The sequence below is a fragment of the Sinocyclocheilus rhinocerous genome, unplaced genomic scaffold (assembly GCF_001515625.1).
Source record: "Sinocyclocheilus rhinocerous isolate Xijiao unplaced genomic scaffold, SAMN03320098_v1.1 scaffold1473, whole genome shotgun sequence".
NCBI lineage: Eukaryota > Metazoa > Chordata > Actinopteri > Cypriniformes > Cyprinidae > Sinocyclocheilus > Sinocyclocheilus rhinocerous.
This window is the reverse complement of record NW_015638582.1, coordinates 503,045-523,291: the sequence shown is the minus strand read 5'-3', so window position 1 is coordinate 523,291 and position 20,247 is coordinate 503,045. Positions and strand designations below refer to the sequence as shown.

At 35.9% G+C, this 20,247-nt stretch overlaps 1 protein-coding gene across 1 annotated transcript in view; it reads left to right on the top strand.

Moving 5' to 3' along the window:
* The first annotated feature begins 5,910 nt into the window (after positions 1-5,910).
* itgav (integrin, alpha V) overlaps positions 5,911-20,247 on the top strand; it is a 42,698-nt gene continuing 28,361 nt past the window's right edge. The window contains exons 1-14 of the mRNA XM_016565113.1: positions 5,911-5,936; positions 6,545-6,681; positions 9,183-9,274; positions 9,684-9,798; positions 10,099-10,160; positions 11,241-11,286; positions 13,482-13,604; positions 13,826-13,870; positions 14,627-14,670; positions 14,779-14,835; positions 15,420-15,472; positions 19,023-19,228; positions 19,519-19,710; positions 19,840-19,885. Of these exons, the coding sequence (XP_016420599.1) occupies positions 5,911-5,936; positions 6,545-6,681; positions 9,183-9,274; positions 9,684-9,798; positions 10,099-10,160; positions 11,241-11,286; positions 13,482-13,604; positions 13,826-13,870; positions 14,627-14,670; positions 14,779-14,835; positions 15,420-15,472; positions 19,023-19,228; positions 19,519-19,710; positions 19,840-19,885 (1,244 nt within the window). The remainder of the gene's footprint in view (positions 5,937-6,544; positions 6,682-9,182; positions 9,275-9,683; positions 9,799-10,098; positions 10,161-11,240; positions 11,287-13,481; positions 13,605-13,825; positions 13,871-14,626; positions 14,671-14,778; positions 14,836-15,419; positions 15,473-19,022; positions 19,229-19,518; positions 19,711-19,839; positions 19,886-20,247) is intronic.

The window sequence follows — 20,247 nt, the reverse complement described above, 5'->3', positions numbered from 1 at the left end:
TTTTTTACTTTTAGTCCGAGTTAAATCTTTTTTTTGGCTCATTTTATCAGTAAAAGAAAACATGCCTAATAATTCTGCACACCTGAATATAAGGAGTTCTTCACTTCCAGCCTTCATAGACAATTATATATCACATATAAATGATTAAATACAAAATCAATAGTAGTTATTAAGATTGATGTGGTTTGGAATTGGTCAAATGTGCTTGGACAAAAATATAATCAGAATGTCAATGTGCCTAATAATTATGCACGCGGTGTATAAACATTTGTAGATAAAAAATAATAAGACTTAAATCTGTCACCTGATGTTTAATATTTGTGTCTGTTGCATGTAATACTTTGTGATTCACTTATTTCAAGTCTCAAGTCATTTAGCATTAACGTGATTGTCTCTCCAGGTGGAGGAAATAGATGAGGTTCAGGACATTGACATTGCTAGATTTATCCCTAAAGAGGTGGATAATGCGGGTATAACGGTGGCGTCCGCAGACAGGTTTACTGCCAGAGCTCCTCCAACAAATGAGACAGATGGTGAGATGTTTCTGAATATCTTCTTTTTGTGTTTTTTGTATGCTAATTTGTGAGGTTAGTGTAAGTACGATCTTGTTTGAATAGGCAGGCAGAGAAGTGTAAAATGACAATATAAGAAAAAGAGAAATGGAATATATTTAATGTATTTCACTATTTTCTACCCAGCTGTATTCAGGTGGTGAACCACATCAAAAATAAAACGCATTCAATATTAGTATTTACTATTCAACTATAACTATTCTGTTTTTTTCTTTCTTTTTTTTTTTTAATCACCCCAGTTAACTTGCTGACCACAATTTCAAAACCACTGCTTTACAGTGGTCTATATTTTATGGTGCTTTAATCTTCACAACCTTAGACTAGTCAACCTTTTTGTCTTAAATGAACGTAATAACTCGCAATCAGGTCACAGTTGTCTATAAATGTCATTCTGACGTCACTGACCTCTGTTTTGTCTCCACAGATAATAAATTGAGCGAGGCGTCAGGCGGAGCTGTTGAGAACGGAGAGCACAGTGAGGACCAGACGCTGGAGGACGGAGAAACCAATGAGGAGGTGTCAGAGGCGGTGCCTGTAGATGAGAACCTCTTCACCGGGGAGGATCTAGACGAACTAGAGGAGGAGCTCAACACACTGGACCTGGACGAGTGAAGACTGGGACTGTTGCATCATTCATGAACTACACATGGCTTGATGTGAATGACAATATTTTCACAAATAACTACCACCGGAATTGCCATGTCAGAAGCCGCTCTGCCTGCAATAAGCACCCTCATCACTCGATGTCCCGGGACGCTACAGGAGACTCTGGAGTAGATGTGGCTCTTGTTCTCTCTCCGATTTAATTATTATAATTTTTTTAATTGCAGTCTACCCCAAAAGCACAGTCAGGTGAGGGTTTGGTTCTTCAGCAGGTACATACTCCAAATATTTATGAGGCTGTCGATTATTTGATATTTCTGCGTTCTCTTTTGAAAGATTTCATTAAATCTTTGTAAGGTCATGTCATTGAAATGATCCAACATAAATCCTCTTCAAGACGTTCAAGCACTATTGGAATCTGGTTTCCTCTTCTCTGCTGTTGAAATGTTGCTTTAATGAAAACAAAGGTTCAGTCGATCGGTCTCATTTCAGTTTTTAACTTGTAACCAACTGCATGCCTGTATCAGGATCAGAATGTAACAGTGAATAAGTGTGATGCTGACATTCAAGTGTTCAATAATCAGTTGATCAGATTGAGGTGTTGAATATGAAGTCTCTCGGATGCAGATGTGGCATCTGGCCTTACAGAAGGAGATGTGGATGACGACATCATTACTAGTCTGGTTTGGTTTTTGAAGTGGTTTCAAGAAGTGTGAGCGAAAGAGGTGAGCTTGTGAGATGAACTAGTAACTTGTCTGTCCTTTTGTATTCAATTGTTTTAAATTGCCCTCCCACCAACACACAGAAATTGTAAATAAAAGGATATCAGATACTGGCTTTGAGTTGAAATGTCTAATTGTAACTTTTGATTGAGAATAGGTTTATTTAAGCTTAACTAAACATCTGAAGTATGTTCGGAAAAACTTAAACATGCAGTCTGGTCTAGATATGGACTGCTTTGTCCTAAAATGAGTGATTACATTGTGAAATATGGGTCTGTAACAAACCCAGTCCATTAATTGTTACCTGAATACAGATATATATGTTATGCAGTCGTGCTGTTCTTATCACATGGTCTTATCACTAGTTCCATATAAAGCTTAAGATTTTAATCAAATTAATTACATTTGCCTGGAATCACAATGGTTTTATGACATCTTAAAAAGTTTACCAGTTCACTCGACAGTTTTAAACCGTTTTAATTTAAACATTGCATATATATGTTGAAAAAATAATACTGCAAAATATACATTCACTGGCCATGTTTTTAGAGGAAGAGTAAAACTACAGTTGGTTCAATTAATAAAAAGTTTAAAAGAACAGCATTTTTTCAAAATAGAAGTATTTTATGACACTATACACTACTGTGTTCAAAACTTTGGGATCACTAGTTTTTTTTTCTTTTTTTTTTATTCAGCAAGGATGTTAAACTGATCAAAAGTGATCAAAGTAAAGACTTGTTGGGGAAGATTTCTGTATTTAAATATTTTAAGTAAATGCTGTTCTTTCTAACTTTTTATTCATCAAAAGAATTCTGAAAAAAAAGTATCACAGTTGCCAACAAAATATGAAGCCGCACAACTGTTTTCAACATTGATAATAAATCAGAATATTAGAATGATCTCTGAAGGATCATGTGACACTCAAGCCTGAAGTAATAGCTGATGAAAATTCAGCTTTGCATCACAGAAATTAATTCTGTTTAAAAGTATATTAAAATTTAAATTGTAATATTTCATCACTGTATTTTTTTCAGTATTTTTGATCAAATGAATGCAGCCTTGATGAGCAGAAGAGACTTCTTTAAAACAAAAAAATATCCCAACCCAAACATTTGAACGGCACTATATTGATCTTCATCAGTAATGCCAGTTGGCTATTTTTCTTTCATTTTAAATGAAATGTAAATCAGCAAATATGTATTTCTTTGATGCATTCCGCAAATATTAATGGATTTTATTCCTGTGGGCTTTGTTCTGAAGAAGGAGGAGAAGAATGACAAGATCTCACTAGAGGATTTGATAGAGAATTACTCTGGAAACATTCTTGGCCTGAAAGAAAAGGAAAAGGCAGGAGAAACTGACTAAAGCAGAGCAGGACATGGAGAGAAAGAAAGCTGGCAGAGCACTTGGGGTGAGTGAAAATCATGAAACACTGATGTTCATCCTCTATTTGCCTGATTTAAAAAAAAAAAAAAAAAAGTAACTGAATGAAATGGGTATTTTGGCGGTGATGCTGTGGTTTGACCAGAGGGTGGCAGTAAAGCTTGTGCTCACAGATCCTGTGGTTGCTGCTGTTTTACTGTGTGCCTGTTTCATAAAACAAGTTTACCAAATAAGCCAGGCTTATTTCAGTTAGTCTGACTTATTGTGAACCAAATCAACTGACAATAAGTCAGACTAACTGAAATAAACCTGGCTTATTTGGTAAACTTGTTTTATGAAACAGGCCCCTGGTTCTTCAAGACTCTTTCAAGTTGTTGTCTTTTGTGTTAAGTGACACTCATCTCTTGCTTTCATGTCCTGCAGCTCAGTGGAAGGGAAGGGTTTGAGTTCAGACCTGAGCTTGTTAACGATGACAATGAGGAGGCTGATGATACGTGGGAATGTGGAGATGTTTATTACCAAAGCTCTACCCACAAATCACAAAGATGGTGAGGCGCCTCTGAAAATCTTTCTTAAGTTGATCACTTACAGAGCCATAAAAGTTCTATAAAAGAATCCAAAAACTTTTTTGAAAATTGTGGCAGTTGAAAAATCACATACAAAGCCGTCTCCTGTTATATATGAAAAATAATTTGAAGTATAGACAGACATATTTTTTTGCAGCGGCTGCAGTGAATTATCGAGTGTCTCAAACTGAATTGATCTCATAGTCAAGGTTGGTCATAACATAAATATATAATAGAATACTTGAATCTGATTGGTCAATAGTGCCATCCATTGTGTTGTATGTTGTAGTGGACTGTTTTTCTTCTTTGCAGAAGCTTTAAGACAATACACAGGAAAGATTATAAAATAATTTCAGCACTCAATATTTAATTTACATGTATTTATTTATTAGGTGAGTGGGGATCATGTAGTCATCCGGTCATTATCGCAGAACCAACCCCAATAGGGCCTGTATATGGAGCGTATAATGAGCAGCTGGCTGGCAACAGACTGTTAACAAAGTATTTCCTCCATTTCCATTGGTACAAAGCCAGTGTCAAGACATTTTAAACCCAGCATCCTTCTGTTGTCAGTGGCCAAAAGACAAAATAAAAACAAATAATAACAACCAGTTGGATTTCTGATAGTTCTTTTTAGTAATTGGAGTATAAAGAAATCATGTTTCTTGTATGATAATAACCCTGTGGACTTGGATTATGTAATTCTGTGACAGTCCTGCAGTGAAAAAAAAAACAAAGATGCACAAGTGTTCAGTAGGTTTTTTTGGTTAGTGAAATTAATACTTTTATTCAGTATTAAATTGATCAAAAGTAAAGACATTCGCAATGTTACAAAATATTACTATATAAAATAAATTACCACAAAAATATTAACCGTTGATAATAATTTAAAAAATGTTAATCAAACACCAATTCAGCATATTAGAATGACTTCTGGAGCATCGTGTGACACTGAAGATTTGAGTAGTGACTGCTGAAAATTCAGCAAATTCCATCACTGAAATAAATGATACATTTTATATAATGCATTAAACAAATCTATTAAAATAGAAAACAGTTATTTAAACTATAATAATGTTCCACAGTATTACTGTTTTTACTGTACTTGGTGAGACTTCTTAAAACATTTAAATGGTAGTGTGCTTCTGAAAATACAGACAATGAATTTCTGTTAAATTAGAACATGACTTTTCTGTTGAAAATAATTTGAAGGCTTTTAAAGCTACAAAACATTTGCCCTATATGGCATTTTGTTAAACTTTAAAACATTTGCTAGATCTAGCAAGTCATTCCTATTCTAGTAAGCCCTAAAAAGTCAGAACACCTTATTGGAAAATGACAAAGTCATTCAAAGTGAAGAACACGTCCATCGTACAGTGAGTCTAATCTTGATGCGCACCAGGCAAACATAATTATTCTGCCACTCTGCCATGTATCACATGGTCCCCAAAGCCCCTTTGACCACACGCATGACTGGTCAGCTCTAAAACAAAAGTGACTTTGTTCCCTAGAGAGTGAGAATGTCGTTTATGTTCCAATTTGTAACTGGTGCCTTTTATTTCCTCAGGAAACACAATCTTTTCAAGCCTTTTACTCTATGACATCGTATAAAACACCAGTTGTTCCATATATATTTGAATTAACTGTATGTTAAGGGTCGAAAGCAAGCCTCTTTACTTGTAAGACAAGCCAACTGGACATAAAAAAATCCCCCAATGTCTTTATGCAGAGTCTATGGAGGATCCCAGGGGGATTTACAGACTGCATTCTTTTTTTTTTTTTTGGAGAAAGAGGCATGATTCTTTTTAAATATGCATGAGAATTCTAAAAGATACGTTTATTAACAAATTTAACAATGTTGAAAAAGTGGGAGAACATTCTGTTGTGAAAAGGTTATATGGTTTTACACTTCGGTATGTTATAGCCAAATTAAGCTTTTTATTTTTTGTAGAACTGTTATGTGAAATACATAACAGTTTATTTAGTATTTTATTCAATACATGTTAAACTGAATTTTCATGTATAGGTTTTATTGTAATTTTATAGAAATGTTACCATATCTCGATGTCGGTTAATGGTGACATTGACATGTAGATATAAAAATAAACTATTTTTAGTTGGATTTGTTTTATTTCTAAATAATATGTTCATTTTAATATGATTTAATTAATCATTAGGTTTTCATCAATTCACTTATCCACTGCAGTTACAAACATAATTAACCCAGTTTGGGAATTGACATAATTAATTAATGTTTAATTTCCTGTTGTTGAGAACAAAAAGTGGAATATATATATTATATACACACACACATTTATTTTTCTCGTTGTGTTCTATGAATATGGTACAATATAATTCCATTCAAAACTATGTGATAAAAAACGTTAGGTTAAAAGTAATCAAAAGGTAGTCAGAATACATTAGCTAAATGAGTAATTTAATGGATTACATTACTAACAACAATTTTCATCACAGTAAAGGACTATCGTTTCTTAAATGTTTGTGTGTATGTATATATATAATTTTTTTTTTATAATAATGCATACTATTTAGAATGTATAATAAAATTATTCAGTATTATGTAATTAAAATGACAGATTTCCTTGTTACAACTCCAGGTGGTATATATAATATTATTGCGTTTTAGTGTTAGTATTTAACAAAAGCAATTAACACACATTTTACCCTGTGCTTCCAGGTTAAACATACTGGTCGGTGCACCCAGGGCAAACACATCTGATCAAACCCCGTCAACAGTCACTGAGAGGGGCGCTGTCTTCAACTGTCCCTGGCACAAAAGTGGCTCATGCACCCAGATTGAGTTTGACAGCACTGGTAAGATGCAGCACTGTGTCATAGTGCAGTCTTTGCTCCAACATGCTGTTATTTAAAGCTTTATCTGTCTGTCTATTGATTCACATTGCATGCTAATGGAAGAGGTTGTGTTTGTCAGATTTATTAAAGGACCTTCTGAGTAGCCTGTGGCTTTTTAATGATTTATTGGGTCATATATCAGCTTTGCTCGAAATATTTTCAATAGGTGGGGGAAAAATAACAGGCGAGGGAGTCTGGGATCATTTCAAGGCTCATCTAGGATTGTAAGATTGTTGTTGCAGAATGTTTTGAATTCACATGCTTGGCAATGACCTACAACAGAGAAGGGTTTTTTTTTTTTTTTTTACCATTCACAAAATTCATGTGCTGGCCTACTAACCAGTTTGCAGATTCTTCACACTAACAGGACTTTGTTCAGCCTTACATTGCTCTGAGGTGAATATAGGCACCAGTTTTTTTGTGCCAGATCTCATTGGCATTCAGTTACCGTTATAGACTAGTCTGGCCTGATTTACCCTGCCAGCCAAGCTGGATTGCTAGAAGAGGAACTACCAGACAAACAAAAAGGTCTTCAGTTGGATTATCTCAGTATGCTTAGAGTTCTCACCAACAACTGAACTACTCCTCTTTGTGTCCTTTTCACCCTTAAAGAAATTCTTGGAAAAAGAACCAAGTATAGTGTAGATTTAATGGATGCTGTGCACCCAGGGTGGAGTAAGCAGACAAGTTTGAAGTATATAATTAAATAAATATATTTTGTGGAAAAAAATATTTATTTATGCTAAATATCCAACCAAATTATTTAAAAAATAATTTTTACAGTGCAGTTGTTAATGACAAAATAGCTTTAGTAAATAAATATTATTGCTGTTTATTGATTAAATTAATTCATTGATTGATTTAAATTAAATACCAAACCAAATGGAAAGTGGAAACAGTTGTTAATGACAAATTACTGTAGCTTCAGTATTTCACTAGTATTTCAGTTATTTATTTATTTTGAATAGCGCACATTTTTAGACCTTTTCTCTGAGCTAATATGTTATTTTTAATTCCTAATAATAGTACAGTTAGTGGATTGCCAAGCTATACATATCTGTTCTCATTTTTGTGTGAGCACTTTAAGTGTCTGGATACCTATTGGGGCCACAATATTGTCCACTGACCTTCAAGATTTTAGATTTTTTTTTCTTTCAGTGCACTTACTGCAGTAGAGTAATGTTTATATTTGTTTCTTAATGACTTTTGCAAGAAAGAAGCTTAAACATTCTTCTGTTAAGCAACTGCCAAAGCATAACTGTGTCCTGACATGTTTTTACTGTGAATGATGTGGCTTTACAATTGTGTTCTCTGTGCTGGCTGACCCGCTGACTGTTTGAGGAGCTGGAAAAGTCTAGATTAGAGAAAAATGTCAGAAGTATGAGATGGAAAACACTGTGTATGGAACAACGCTCATGCTGAGCTGTTACAGCTGGGTTATATAACTGTGTTTCCATTGAGCCGCAGTACCGTCAACTCCCCTTTTGTGTTGTTTGGCAATAATTATGTGCTTAATTCTAGTAAAGCCTGGGAGTTGTTGACCATGGGCTGTATGACTCTGTTGACCATGAGAAACACCGGGAAATTCCCAGCCCAGTAGCACAGACAGATGAACAGCTGGGGCGTCCTGAGGCTGAGACTGTGGCTGAGATGAACCAGCCGCAGGGAGGGAATATCTTTTTGGTTATGTGTGTGTGTGGGTGTGTGTGTGTAAGGATCACGGCAGTACTAGGAAAACCTTCAACTGCAAAGTATTGTTGGAAGAGCATTCATTTGGAATCCTAGAGTAAATATTACAGAACTAAAAGAGTGATTTAATGATGTCAGAATAATGTTATAATGAACAAATCACTGACACTTCTGCAGAAGCACTGAAAAAAACGTTCATTTTCTATAAATCATCCATCCCTTAATATGATTATGCTTTCAGTTACCATTAAGATTTTAGTAGTCTGAGCTTCATAACATGTTTTTGCATTTTTTTAAATCCAGAATTCCACATTTCCCCTAAAATGAGCACAGAAATTGTAAAAAAAAAAAGTTTCCCTCTGGGCCTACTTCTCTTATTATTGTCACTAGAGGTTCATTGTGCTTGTTAATAGCAGGAAAGGTATAGGGTTTAATTCTATCATGCCATGAATAGATTCAGCTGTCACTCTACTTGACCTAGGATTGAACTTCAGATGGTTTGGTAATGAACAAGATGAGAGAGTGTTTCATATCAGCATATCAACTCAACGTTTTGAACTCTGAGGCTTCTGTCATATCAGACCTTTTGAAATCAGTTGTAATTTGAACACGCCAGTGGATGAGATTGTAGTGATGGGAAGAGCTGTGTAGTCCACTACAAAGGAAATGATGACAGTCTGATGATTCTAATTAACTGACCTAATTTATATTTCCGTTCCTCCCTCCATCTCCTCCTTTCCTGTTCTCCCTCCCCCTGTCGTTTTCTATCACAGATGACAGGAAGAATTCCAATGGACAGCAAATGGAATTCAAGTCAAATCAATGGTTTGGGGCCACTGTGCGTTCCTCTGGGGACCATATTCTGGTGAGTCTGTCTGTGGAGGGTGTGAAAGTTGCTCTGAAAAAAGATTGTACAGAGCTCAAAAAGGAAAGAAAACTGCTGCAACAGAGCACGTTTTTGTTTTATGGACCATAAAAATATTTTATTCGTAAAACAGTTTTATATGCATCAGAAATCCCAGATTAAAAGGCAGTATGTCAAATTGGAATTATGTAGTCTTTATTGCAATATTGTAAGAAGCTGTTGCCTCTTTTATTTTGAAGTACTTTGATCTTGTCTTTCAGTGTTGATGTGGCACTAAAAATAAATAAGATTTAAAGTAATTAGATAGTTTCCAACATGCTGTCTGGAAGAACTAGGTTTGAGCTGATTTACAGAAAGAACATGATTACTACTCTTGTATTTATTTGCACATCTCTTTTTTTTTTTTCAGGCATGTGCTCCTCTCTACCAGTGGAGCACGTATGGATTATCAGAGAGAGAGCCTGTTGGGACATGTTACCTGAAGAAAGGCAATAACATTGTGGAATATTCACCCTGCCGCTCTAGTATGTACATGATCACTGCTCTTTACCTCAGACTGCTCATGCCCTTATTGGGTCATATCTAGTAGGCTCCCTCAGAAATGTCTTAACTAAGATTAATGGAGTATCGTAGTTGTGTATCATCTCCTTATCACTCATGGTTTTTAAGAGTGTGAGTTAAAGTTCTCACCAGACAATGTGCCAGTGTGCATGTGGTTATGACACTTCCTCTGTCTGAAGTTTGCCTTCCTTTTTCTCACCTTTCTTTCATTCTGAGACTTCCTTAAAACGATTTCTGCTTATATATATATTTTTTTACATCAGACTCAAACTCACCTGAGGGACAAGGATTTTGTCAAGCAGGTTTCAGTGCTGACTTTGTGAAGGTATTAAATTCACAGAAATCTGCTTCTATATATATATATATATATATATATATTTATATTTATATATTTATTTATTTATTTGTTACATTTTATATTAATTTTAACCCCAAAAATATTAGGACACTTTTTTCATTACATCAGAATTTTCAACATTACATTATAACAAAATATAGAAACAACTCCTATCAAACCATTATAGGTTTGATAGGTAACCATTATATAAACCCATTATATCTGTTGTTGTTTTTTAATGAAATGTTTTATTTATTGAGTGTGCTCTTTCTTTGCAACATTAATAATGAAATTGTTTTAGTTATTTAGATATTGGGTACAATGTCATTCTGTGCTACAGTAGTTTATATACTAAAACATTTTGTCTGGCATTTTTACAACAAGAATCATTATATTGTTAATATTATTATATTAATATAACTTCATTATATATTATATTTTAATATATATATTATATATTAATTAGATATTAATACAACTGTTTAAGGATCACAATGCAGCCCACAAAAACTAATTACTTGTAATTTTTAAATCTTTACCAGTCCTTGCCACCATCCTTCAAACCACTTGGTCATCTAAAATATAATAATTTTAATTATCTGAAATATAATATATTATTATATTTTAGATTTAAAAAAAAAAAAAATCTAAAATATAATTATATTTTAGATTTAATCATTGAAAATATAATAACATTTAATATGATCACTTTTTCTTTTATATATATATATATATTACAGAATAAGTATGTTGATTCTTTTTTACATAAAAATATCTGTTATGCTGAATGACAATGGAACATTATTTCACCCATATTTTGACATTTTATTTTCACAAAAGGTATTTGAAACATTTATGTAAACATTTGCATTTAATATGCTTTTTAAGTATATAAAATCACTTTCATAAATTAAATTTGGCGTGGACACTAAAATGGGACATCTCTTCTTGGACTATATCTACTCTATATATATATATAGCTGCTTTTACATTGCGGTGTATGTTATTGCCTATTCTTGCCCAAACTTGTACAGAATGTATGAAAACATGTGTTTATGTCTCCTTCAGAAGAATCGGGTTGTTATTGGAGGACCAGGAAGCTTTTATTGGCAAGGTAAACTGATTTATTTGATTATCCCTCTGTGAATTTGACATTGAAAAGCATAATGGAAAAAAGGGAAACAACAATGTGCTCTGTCAGGATTTTTTGTGACTCAAAGAATGTCTGCTGTGTCTTCAGATATAGCATTCACACAAAACCGGCCAGTGAATGTTTGCACAACAATGGCAATGCATGTTTAAATTTGCAAATGTGTCTTTGGTCCCCGCCTGCCAGAGAAATGCTGCTCAGAGGAGAGGGAGCTATGTTTTTGAGTCAATAAATAATGCAGAATGATATGCTGTCTCCTTCCGTGAAGATGCGCCTGCTGTTTCATTGAAAGGTTTTGTGTTGCGCTGTGCAATGTTGAGATGGCTGTTTACCGAATCTCAGCTCTGTTATGACCTCATAGGGTGGGGTCATGGTAGGAACCGTGCCCAGAAAAGGCATTTCATCTTTAACACATCTTTCATGAATTTCATGACCTGCAGTGATCATTTTAAAGGTTCCGTTTAAAACCTTTCTAATAGCCTTTTGTGAAAACTGTTTAGTTTTTCTGCTGAGTCTCTCTTTTTCCTGGTGGTATGGTAATTATACACCCTGCTGAGAGTAAAATGCTTTCAGAAAAGTGAATGTAATTGTGTGATTGATAGTAAGCTTGGTTAGACTTGAACTTCTTATTTTCACTTGTTTACATTTTGTGAATGAATTCCTGCGTTATCTGCACCCTGCATTATGTCTCATTAACTAAATTATTATTTTGCTACAAAAAGGCAACAAATGTGGGGCACGTTTGGGAATTGTGCTGGTTACTCAGTAATTTGAAGTAATTGTAAAATGTGTGGTAAGTACTGCCGCTGTAGTTTACATAGAGCACGTGCAATCGCAAATCTCGAACGTGAAAATAAAACGATCGTGCATTGGAAAGCAGTTTCAATGCCCCGCATATTAATAGCGGCTCCCTGATGCCCACATTTTATATACAGTATAATTACCCAACGATATAACTGCGAGACAGTATTGAAATATATATTTTCCCTGTGTTTCATTCTTGCTGTGTGAGCTACTGAAATGAGCGCACTGTGAAACAGCCAATCAGAGCAGAGCTCAACATTATTATTCATGACGCTTCCAAATAAGGTCAAAACAGACCATTTAATACTAGGGACAAATCCTAGGGTTGTAAATGGATATGTAAAACCGTTTCTGGAGATTTTTTGCCCTTACCTAAGCCACATACCTTCTATGTAGATATCAGAGAACAATTTAAAATATTGTATCAATGCATTCTATGGCACCTTTAAATTATTTTAGCAGTACATTTAAATGAACAGACTGAAGGAACTTTTTTCTGTTTTCGTCTTACCTCTCTTTGCTGATGGTATGATAATTATACAACATGCTAAGAGTAAAATGCTTTCAGAAATGTATGACACAGTGACCTAAGCTAACCTTGGATAGACTTGAAATAAGTCTTTATTTTGTTGTGTTTACATTTGTTAATGTATTCCTACATTATCATTTAAGCCTCATGAGTTATTTTTCTCTGGGAACTTTACTGGTTACTCAAATTATTATTATTTTTTTTTTTTAATTTTCAGAAAATGTATAACTTATTTTTAGTGATACATTTAAATGAACAAACTGAAGAAATGTAGCCCCTGAAATAAATTAGACTTAAGTAAGAGATCATTTGAAGGGAGTGTGTTTGATTATTGCATCAGCTCGCACTGTCGTAAGGCTGTGTGAGCAATAAAATGTAGCGTAAAACATGTTAATGTACTGTAAAAAAAAAAAAAAACTTGCTGCTGAAAAAGCTACACTGTTTTAAAAAACCTGAGCTCCTGTTACACTGCTGAAAAATGAAGTTAGTGGCATCACAACATTTAATTATTTACTCCCTAACACTGATGTTGCGAGAGTCTATATTAGTCTAGTTAAGTTTAAAGACCATAAGAACAACAAAATGCATGTAGTACAACCATATTTATAGTAGTGTTACATGACTGAGGACGATGTGACTGTTTAGAATACATTTTGTTAAGCATGTTTTTACTTGTAACGTGTACATGTCTGCATATATTGACACCTACATCTTTCTGGTGTGCTAAACATTACATGCAGGCTGAAGAAATCTCTATTACCTGCACACTCCATTTCAAATGTGTGTTTCATATTTGTGCTTTCCTAACTGTTTTTTGTCTTTCTAGGTCAGCTGATCTCAGATGACATCACTGAGGTCATCAGCAGATACAATAAGGAGTTTTTTACTCCTTACGGTAACCAGTTATCAACCAAGTCAGCCGGAGCTCAGTATGATGACAGTTATTTGGGTAAGCCTGTGTGCGTCTTTTGTTTTGATATTTCTTAAAGTTGTAATTTTGTTTTGTGGTGGTGCACTGTTACCTGGAAACCAGGAGTAGAGCTTGCTGTAATATTAGGTTACATATGTAATGAATGTTTAGGTGTTTTAAGTTGCAGTGATCAGAAAATACAAAGTAAACAATCGCCAGTGCAGTGCAGATATTAATGTCATCGTTTGATTTGCTCTTAGGTTACTCTGTGGCCGTTGGTGATTTTAATGATGACGGTGAAGTTGGTAAGATATTTAATCATTTTGATATGGTTAATATTTTGGAAATGATAAATAGATGGGATCGGTTAGATATTGTTTTTTTTTGGTAAGGGCACATTAAATCAAAGTCAATAATGATGATGGAAGACATTAATAATGTTACAAAAAATCACTATTGTGAATAAATACTGTTCTTTTGAACTTTCTGTTCAGCAAAGAATCCTGAAAAAAGTGTAATGTATAGTTTTCAGAAATTATTAAGCAGCACAACTGTTTTCAACATTGATAATTATAATAGATTTTTCTTGAGCACCAGATCAGTATATTTGAATGATTGCTGAAGGATCATGTGACACTGAAAACTAGAGTAATTGCTGATAAAAAAAAATCAGCTTTGCATTACAGGAATAAATTGCATTTTAAAATACATTCAAATAGAAAACATTATTTTAAATGGTAATAATATTTCACAGTACTGTATTTTTTAACAAATAAATGCAGTTTTTTTTTTTTCAAAAACATAAAAAATCTAATAGACCTCAAATGTTTGAACAGTAATGTAATTTTAAGCACCCCACAACCACAAGTTGTCAGGGGCTTGTTTTAGCTGGTCTTTACTGGCCTGCTCTGAATTCCAGCCCCATAGTATTGCAAACTAAAGTAGTGCATTACGTGAAGTGCTTAAATCAGATTTTTCTCTACATTGAAATCAAGAAACCTCTCTGCTGAATGAAAGCATTGTTGTGTCCAACTCATTTCTAATTCTTCCTGCCTCTCTAGATTATGTCACTGGAGTTCCTAGAGGGGAGAAGGCTCTCGGTTATGTGAGTTTTATACTATTTTTGGTCAGGAATCTGATGAGAACCCATAAAAGTGATGCAACTCTGCTTGAAACAGCTTGCATGAATCTCTGTCTGGTTTTGTCTTGTTAGGTCAACATTTTCAATGGGAAGAACATGGAGTCTATGTATAATTTCACAGGCACACAGGTGAGCATTACAAAAGTGTTTGTTTTACATTGTGATGTGTGGTAAATGACAGGATAAGAGCATATATGAGCAGTCTTGCCTGTGAGCAGCCTGCAGGTCACATGACATGCCTGTGCTCGTGGTCATGGCACAGTTATGTTCAACATTTGTTTACGAGCAACAAGTTCATGTCCTAAATCCACTCCCACATCTGGAAGCTATTGACAGCGGTGTCGCAAACACACGAGAGCAAGAAGGGAAAAGAGGTGTTTTGGGCTGATTGTGATTGCTTCAGTGATGATTCATCAACAGTTAATCAAGCTTAAGTCAACATGAGCTTAACAGAGATTTCAATAAGATCAAGAACTGAATCTACGTGGATATGCTGTAGGGTGCACCACCAATACCAGTGATGATAATGATATATTAGTAGTAGTAGTATCATTGACATTATGTTGGTTGATTTGAATGTTATGGCCAATAACTTTTATGTAGACCAGTATTTTACATTTTTACTGTTTTTGTTTGTCTTAAAAACAGTGTTTAGTCTAAAGCTCCAGTCTAGTCTAAATTGGCTTTTTTGTTTTTTTCTCTGTCCACCTTAGATGGCTGCTTACTTCGGTCATTCTGTAGCAGCTGTTGACATCAATAATGACGGGTAATTAATGCTTTACACTCACACACTGTTGGATGTTTTTTTCCTCAGTGTGGGTTGATGATTCTTCTTATACATTTTTGACAATCTTTTATTTTAAGAATGTGCATTCATGCACTAATGGATACTTTAAATCAGTGGTTCACAACTGGTAGGGCGTGGCCCGGTTTTGTGATGCAAAATCTCACCGAATGGACAGGAAGAATGTAAAAGAAAAAATAAATTAAATGGGCAGTGAAGAGGACAACTACTGAACTACCTACATTGTGGCAAAGTCCTTTAAACCAAAATCTCTAAAATCTTGCCCGATTGGATGGATTAATTAGAATTGCCTCACTTCCAGCTGTAGCTGTATCCCTTCTAGCCACAACCACGCGACCCGATGGGTTGTAAGTCAATTTTATGTTCAGAGCGTTCTGAATTCAGCATTTGTTGATGTAAAGCAGATCACTCTTTAAACTGGCCTTTAGGAAATCAAGCTTACAGACTTAAAGACAAACACTTTAGTCAAAAATTTAAATTGTTTATTATTTACTTAACCTCATGTTGTTTAAACCTGTATAACTTTCTTTTGTGGACCACAAAGAAGATATTTTGAAGAATGTTTCAACTGTTTGCTGCCCATACATTGAAAATCTGAGTCTAAAAAAATTTCACACAACCCATTTTTCGATATATATATTAAATATATAATAAGACATTAGAAATGAATCTAAAACAAAAAATAACTTGAATAACATTTGTATTTTTATTGTTTTTTTTCACTACATCAACCACATAACAATGCTCTGGAAACCAACAAAAGAGGGTTATTAGTTTTGAGCTTTTAGTTTTTAGTTTTTTTAAATACAGTTTTGAGCTTCTAATTTTGATTTTCAATGTACAGTATGAGGCTCTTCTCACACAGAAGTCAATTTCAAACCAAGAAGCTTTCTGTTGGTCACCGCAGCGAATTTGCGTGACCTGCTTGAACATGAGTGAAATCTGCATGGGGAACGTTTATGCCCTCGCGCAAACCTCCCAGTTGCATGGATTCCTATTGGAATGAATGGAATTTGCCCCCAAAATTTCACAGAGCACCTTAACATACATTTTGATTATTGATGCACAAATAAGCACATTACACAGCGTTACACAGGCTTTCTTACCTGGAGTATGATGTTCTAATGTTGTTGTTGTTGTTGTTGTTGCTGCAAGACTGATCTTCTGGCAGGAGCATCAGGTCAGTCTGCTGCTGTCCAGAATCAGGTGGTTTGTCTTCGTCTGGCATCTCAGCTGAGACCTGTCCTCTATGGGTGACCCTACAGTAGTTGTGAAGTACCAGTGGCGTAGCTCTCAGCATCACTGATGCACACAAGCCCTCACAGCACGTCAAGCTGCAAACCATGTGAGGGACCCTAACCTACCCTAACCTGACTGTTTAAAACAACCGCATGTCAACCAGCCACTCAAAACATCCTGACAACCACATAGCAACGCATAAAAATCAAACAGAGGAGTCCAGCAACCGCAACACAACAAGCTAACAACTGTGCAGAAATCCTTGGCAAACGCAAGTCAACGCACAGAAAACAACCAAAAACATCCCCACAACCATGTAGCAAAGCACTAAAAGCCAATTAGAACAACAGAGGACCACAAAACACTGCATTGACAATCACCAAAACATCTGAACAACAATACAGCAATGTGCTAACAACTTACTCTGCAAACTATAAACTTAATGTATAAAATAAAACTTACTCTACAAAATAAAACTTACTCTATAACTATAAACTTACTCTATAACTATGTACAATATATACAGTATTTACAAATGTAGGTCCCACTGTGTGATGCTCCATGAGACACTGTGATGACTCGGTGTTGCTCAGGCAAAGGTTCTTCACTGACGTTCACGTGGATTTGTGGAGCGAAGCTTCTGCTGCTTGTGAAGCTCTCAGTAATGAAGACGCGTCCGTCTGGCTGCTCTGGCTCCAGCAGTGAAGGGCAGCTGAGCGTCTCACACAGGCACTGCTTGATCTTCAGCCCCAGCTCAAGGCTGTAGGGACGCTGTTGACCACAGTGTGTCTTCATCATGGGCTCCACAGAGCGGTAAATGTCCTGGTAGTCCTGCACACAGCAGCCGTGGATGGAGACGGGATCTTCCTGCTGACACAGAGGCTCCAGACACTCGTCCACTGAAAAGACTGAGGCTGCTGGACGGATGTCAGGAAAGACCGCAGTTCTTCAGGTAGCGCTCTTCAAGTCTGTGAGCTTTGGCAGAGATGCAGCTGTAGGTGTGATCTAACCTGATTACAGCTGCCAGCTGTGAAAGCTCACAGGCCTCTTGAATGGAAGAGACACCCTCCACCAAGAATCCCCTCAGGTGTGTGGGAAGAGTCCTGCTTCTTCTGGGGCGACGCTGCTCCATGAAGATGCCTGGAGAAACACTTTACAGATTTGACAAATTGATGAAACTCACCCAACTGTAGAGTTGAAGAGCTTGTAGCACGTGTGATCAGCTTCAAGGCTTCAGGGACAGTTTGTTGATTTCAAAAATCAACTAAATCTGCTGTTATTGACAGAATGTAGAGGCTCATTTAAATGTAAACAACACTTGACATTCAGCAGTAAGTCAATTAGAGCAGCTTGAGCTCTATGATGCATCTATTGCCATTATCATTTTCAATTACTGTCATATATATATTCCTAATCTGTGTGTGTGTGTAGTGGTGTCTGTTAAAGGCCAGAATCATTATTAGGAACTTTTCTGTGTTAGTGGCTCATGAATGAATCACTGCTTATGAACGAATCTTTTAAGTGAGCAAAACATTCTTGTTCACGTCCTAGCACTGACTCGTATCATTTGTTCAAGTGTTTTCTTGTTGAAGTAAATGACTGCTTTGGGTTTTTTTTTTTTTTCACCCTCCAAAGACATCCAAAGCATTTCATTGGTTGGACCTACTGTATGAATGTGATTGAATGAATAGGGGGCATGTGATTTATTCAGCAAATGAGTCCATCTTGTTCATCAACAACAGAAAGGGTGTGAAAAAATGATTAACGCTAATTAAAGAGCTTTATGTGCGTTCACGCAAACCATAGGTTTTTGGGCATTTTAATTTAATGTTTTTTAGAAGCCAGTTGAGAACCACTGTTTTAAATTATATTCATGTTAGCAATTCATTTTTATGACTCTGGGCCAAGAAAACCTAGCCTAAATATATGCACAGCAATGTTTTGAGAGCATTCACTGGCATTATTTCAAAAAATGAGCTGAGATCTGAACATTGTGCAACAGTGAAGATAAAGTTCCCTACGTTTCCAGACAAGTTGCTCTCTGCCTGAACATGTTGACCATTTTTGTTCAGAACGGCCCTGTTTTTATTATGAGGTAGTTTTCATCAGCTTATCTTTTTTTAGTTCTGTGCATTTATTACTAGCACTTTCGAAGTTTGTCATTTATTCAGCAGAATCTTCCAGCTGTTTTATGCTGGTTGATAAGCGTAACTGCAAAATCCCAAACACAACCTATGCTGATCTTTTCAAAATCTTTTATTTCCCCCTTCAGGAAGATGGATTTGTTGGTGGGAGCTCCTCTGTTCATGGACCGTGGCTCAGATGGGAAGCTGAGGGAGGTGGGTCAGGTCTATGTCTACCTAGGCAAAGGTGGCTTCACTTTCAACAATGTCATCAAACTCACTGGTTCTGAGATCTATGCTCGATATGGAAGCTCCATCTGCAGCCTGGGAGACCTCAACATGGATGGATATAATGGTACTATTTTGTCTTTCTTCTACATATTTTCCCGGTTTTCTGTGCTGTTCTTTCAGGACCCAACCTAGCTTGCAACACTGACGAACATACAGTACATATTTAGTCATTTGTGGTCATGGTCTGATGCTGTTGTCACTGTCTTCCTTGCCTCATTGTGCAACAGTAATCATGACTTATGAGCTTTTTGTGCAAAGGCTGTACAAGCAGATAAAAACAGTACTGCCCATGGCAGTTACTCAATAACCACGACTTAAAATGGTTTTATTTTTAATCCCTTTGTTTTTTCTCAGATGTGGCCATTGCTGCCCCATATGGTGGGCAGTTCCACCGTGGCCTGGTGTACATTCATAACGGGCGTCCCACAGGGCCCAATCCTGTGGCCTCTCAAGTTCTGGAAGGAACATGGGCGTCTGCTTCTATGCCTTCTAGCTTTGGTTACGCCATGAACGGAGGCACAGATGTCGATCAGAATGGATACCCTGGTTAGATTCCAGCACATTCACACATCTTTTGCAATTAACTGATTACAGTCACTTCAATTCAAAGCTACTTCCTCTCCTACACTTCTACCGCCACTCATTCTTTTTCTCTCACACTCTCTCCTCTTATAGACCTGATTGTTGGGGTGTTTGGCGCTGACAAAGCTGTTCTGTACAGGTACAGAATGCTTATGCTTCACTTTGAACTCACACATGCGTTTGATTGACTTTTATGATCAGGGCCGGATAAGCTATTAAAGGTGGTCTCATTTAATTCAGCAGTATTTAATTTGCTTTATGTGCAAGTAGCAAAAGCAGTTACAGGCTGTATAAAAAGAAAATCACAGTGAAACATTTGTCATCATCTATTTTTGTACATTAAAGACCACCGGGCTTAGATTTCCATTGTATTACACATACTGTGTAAGCCAAAATGTACAGTCAGCTCATCATTATTGCACAATAAGCTCTGAGTGTTAAAAAACAGTGATCAAAAGTTTAGTCATACAGTGTGAAAAACTCCCTTCCCAGTCCATCTAG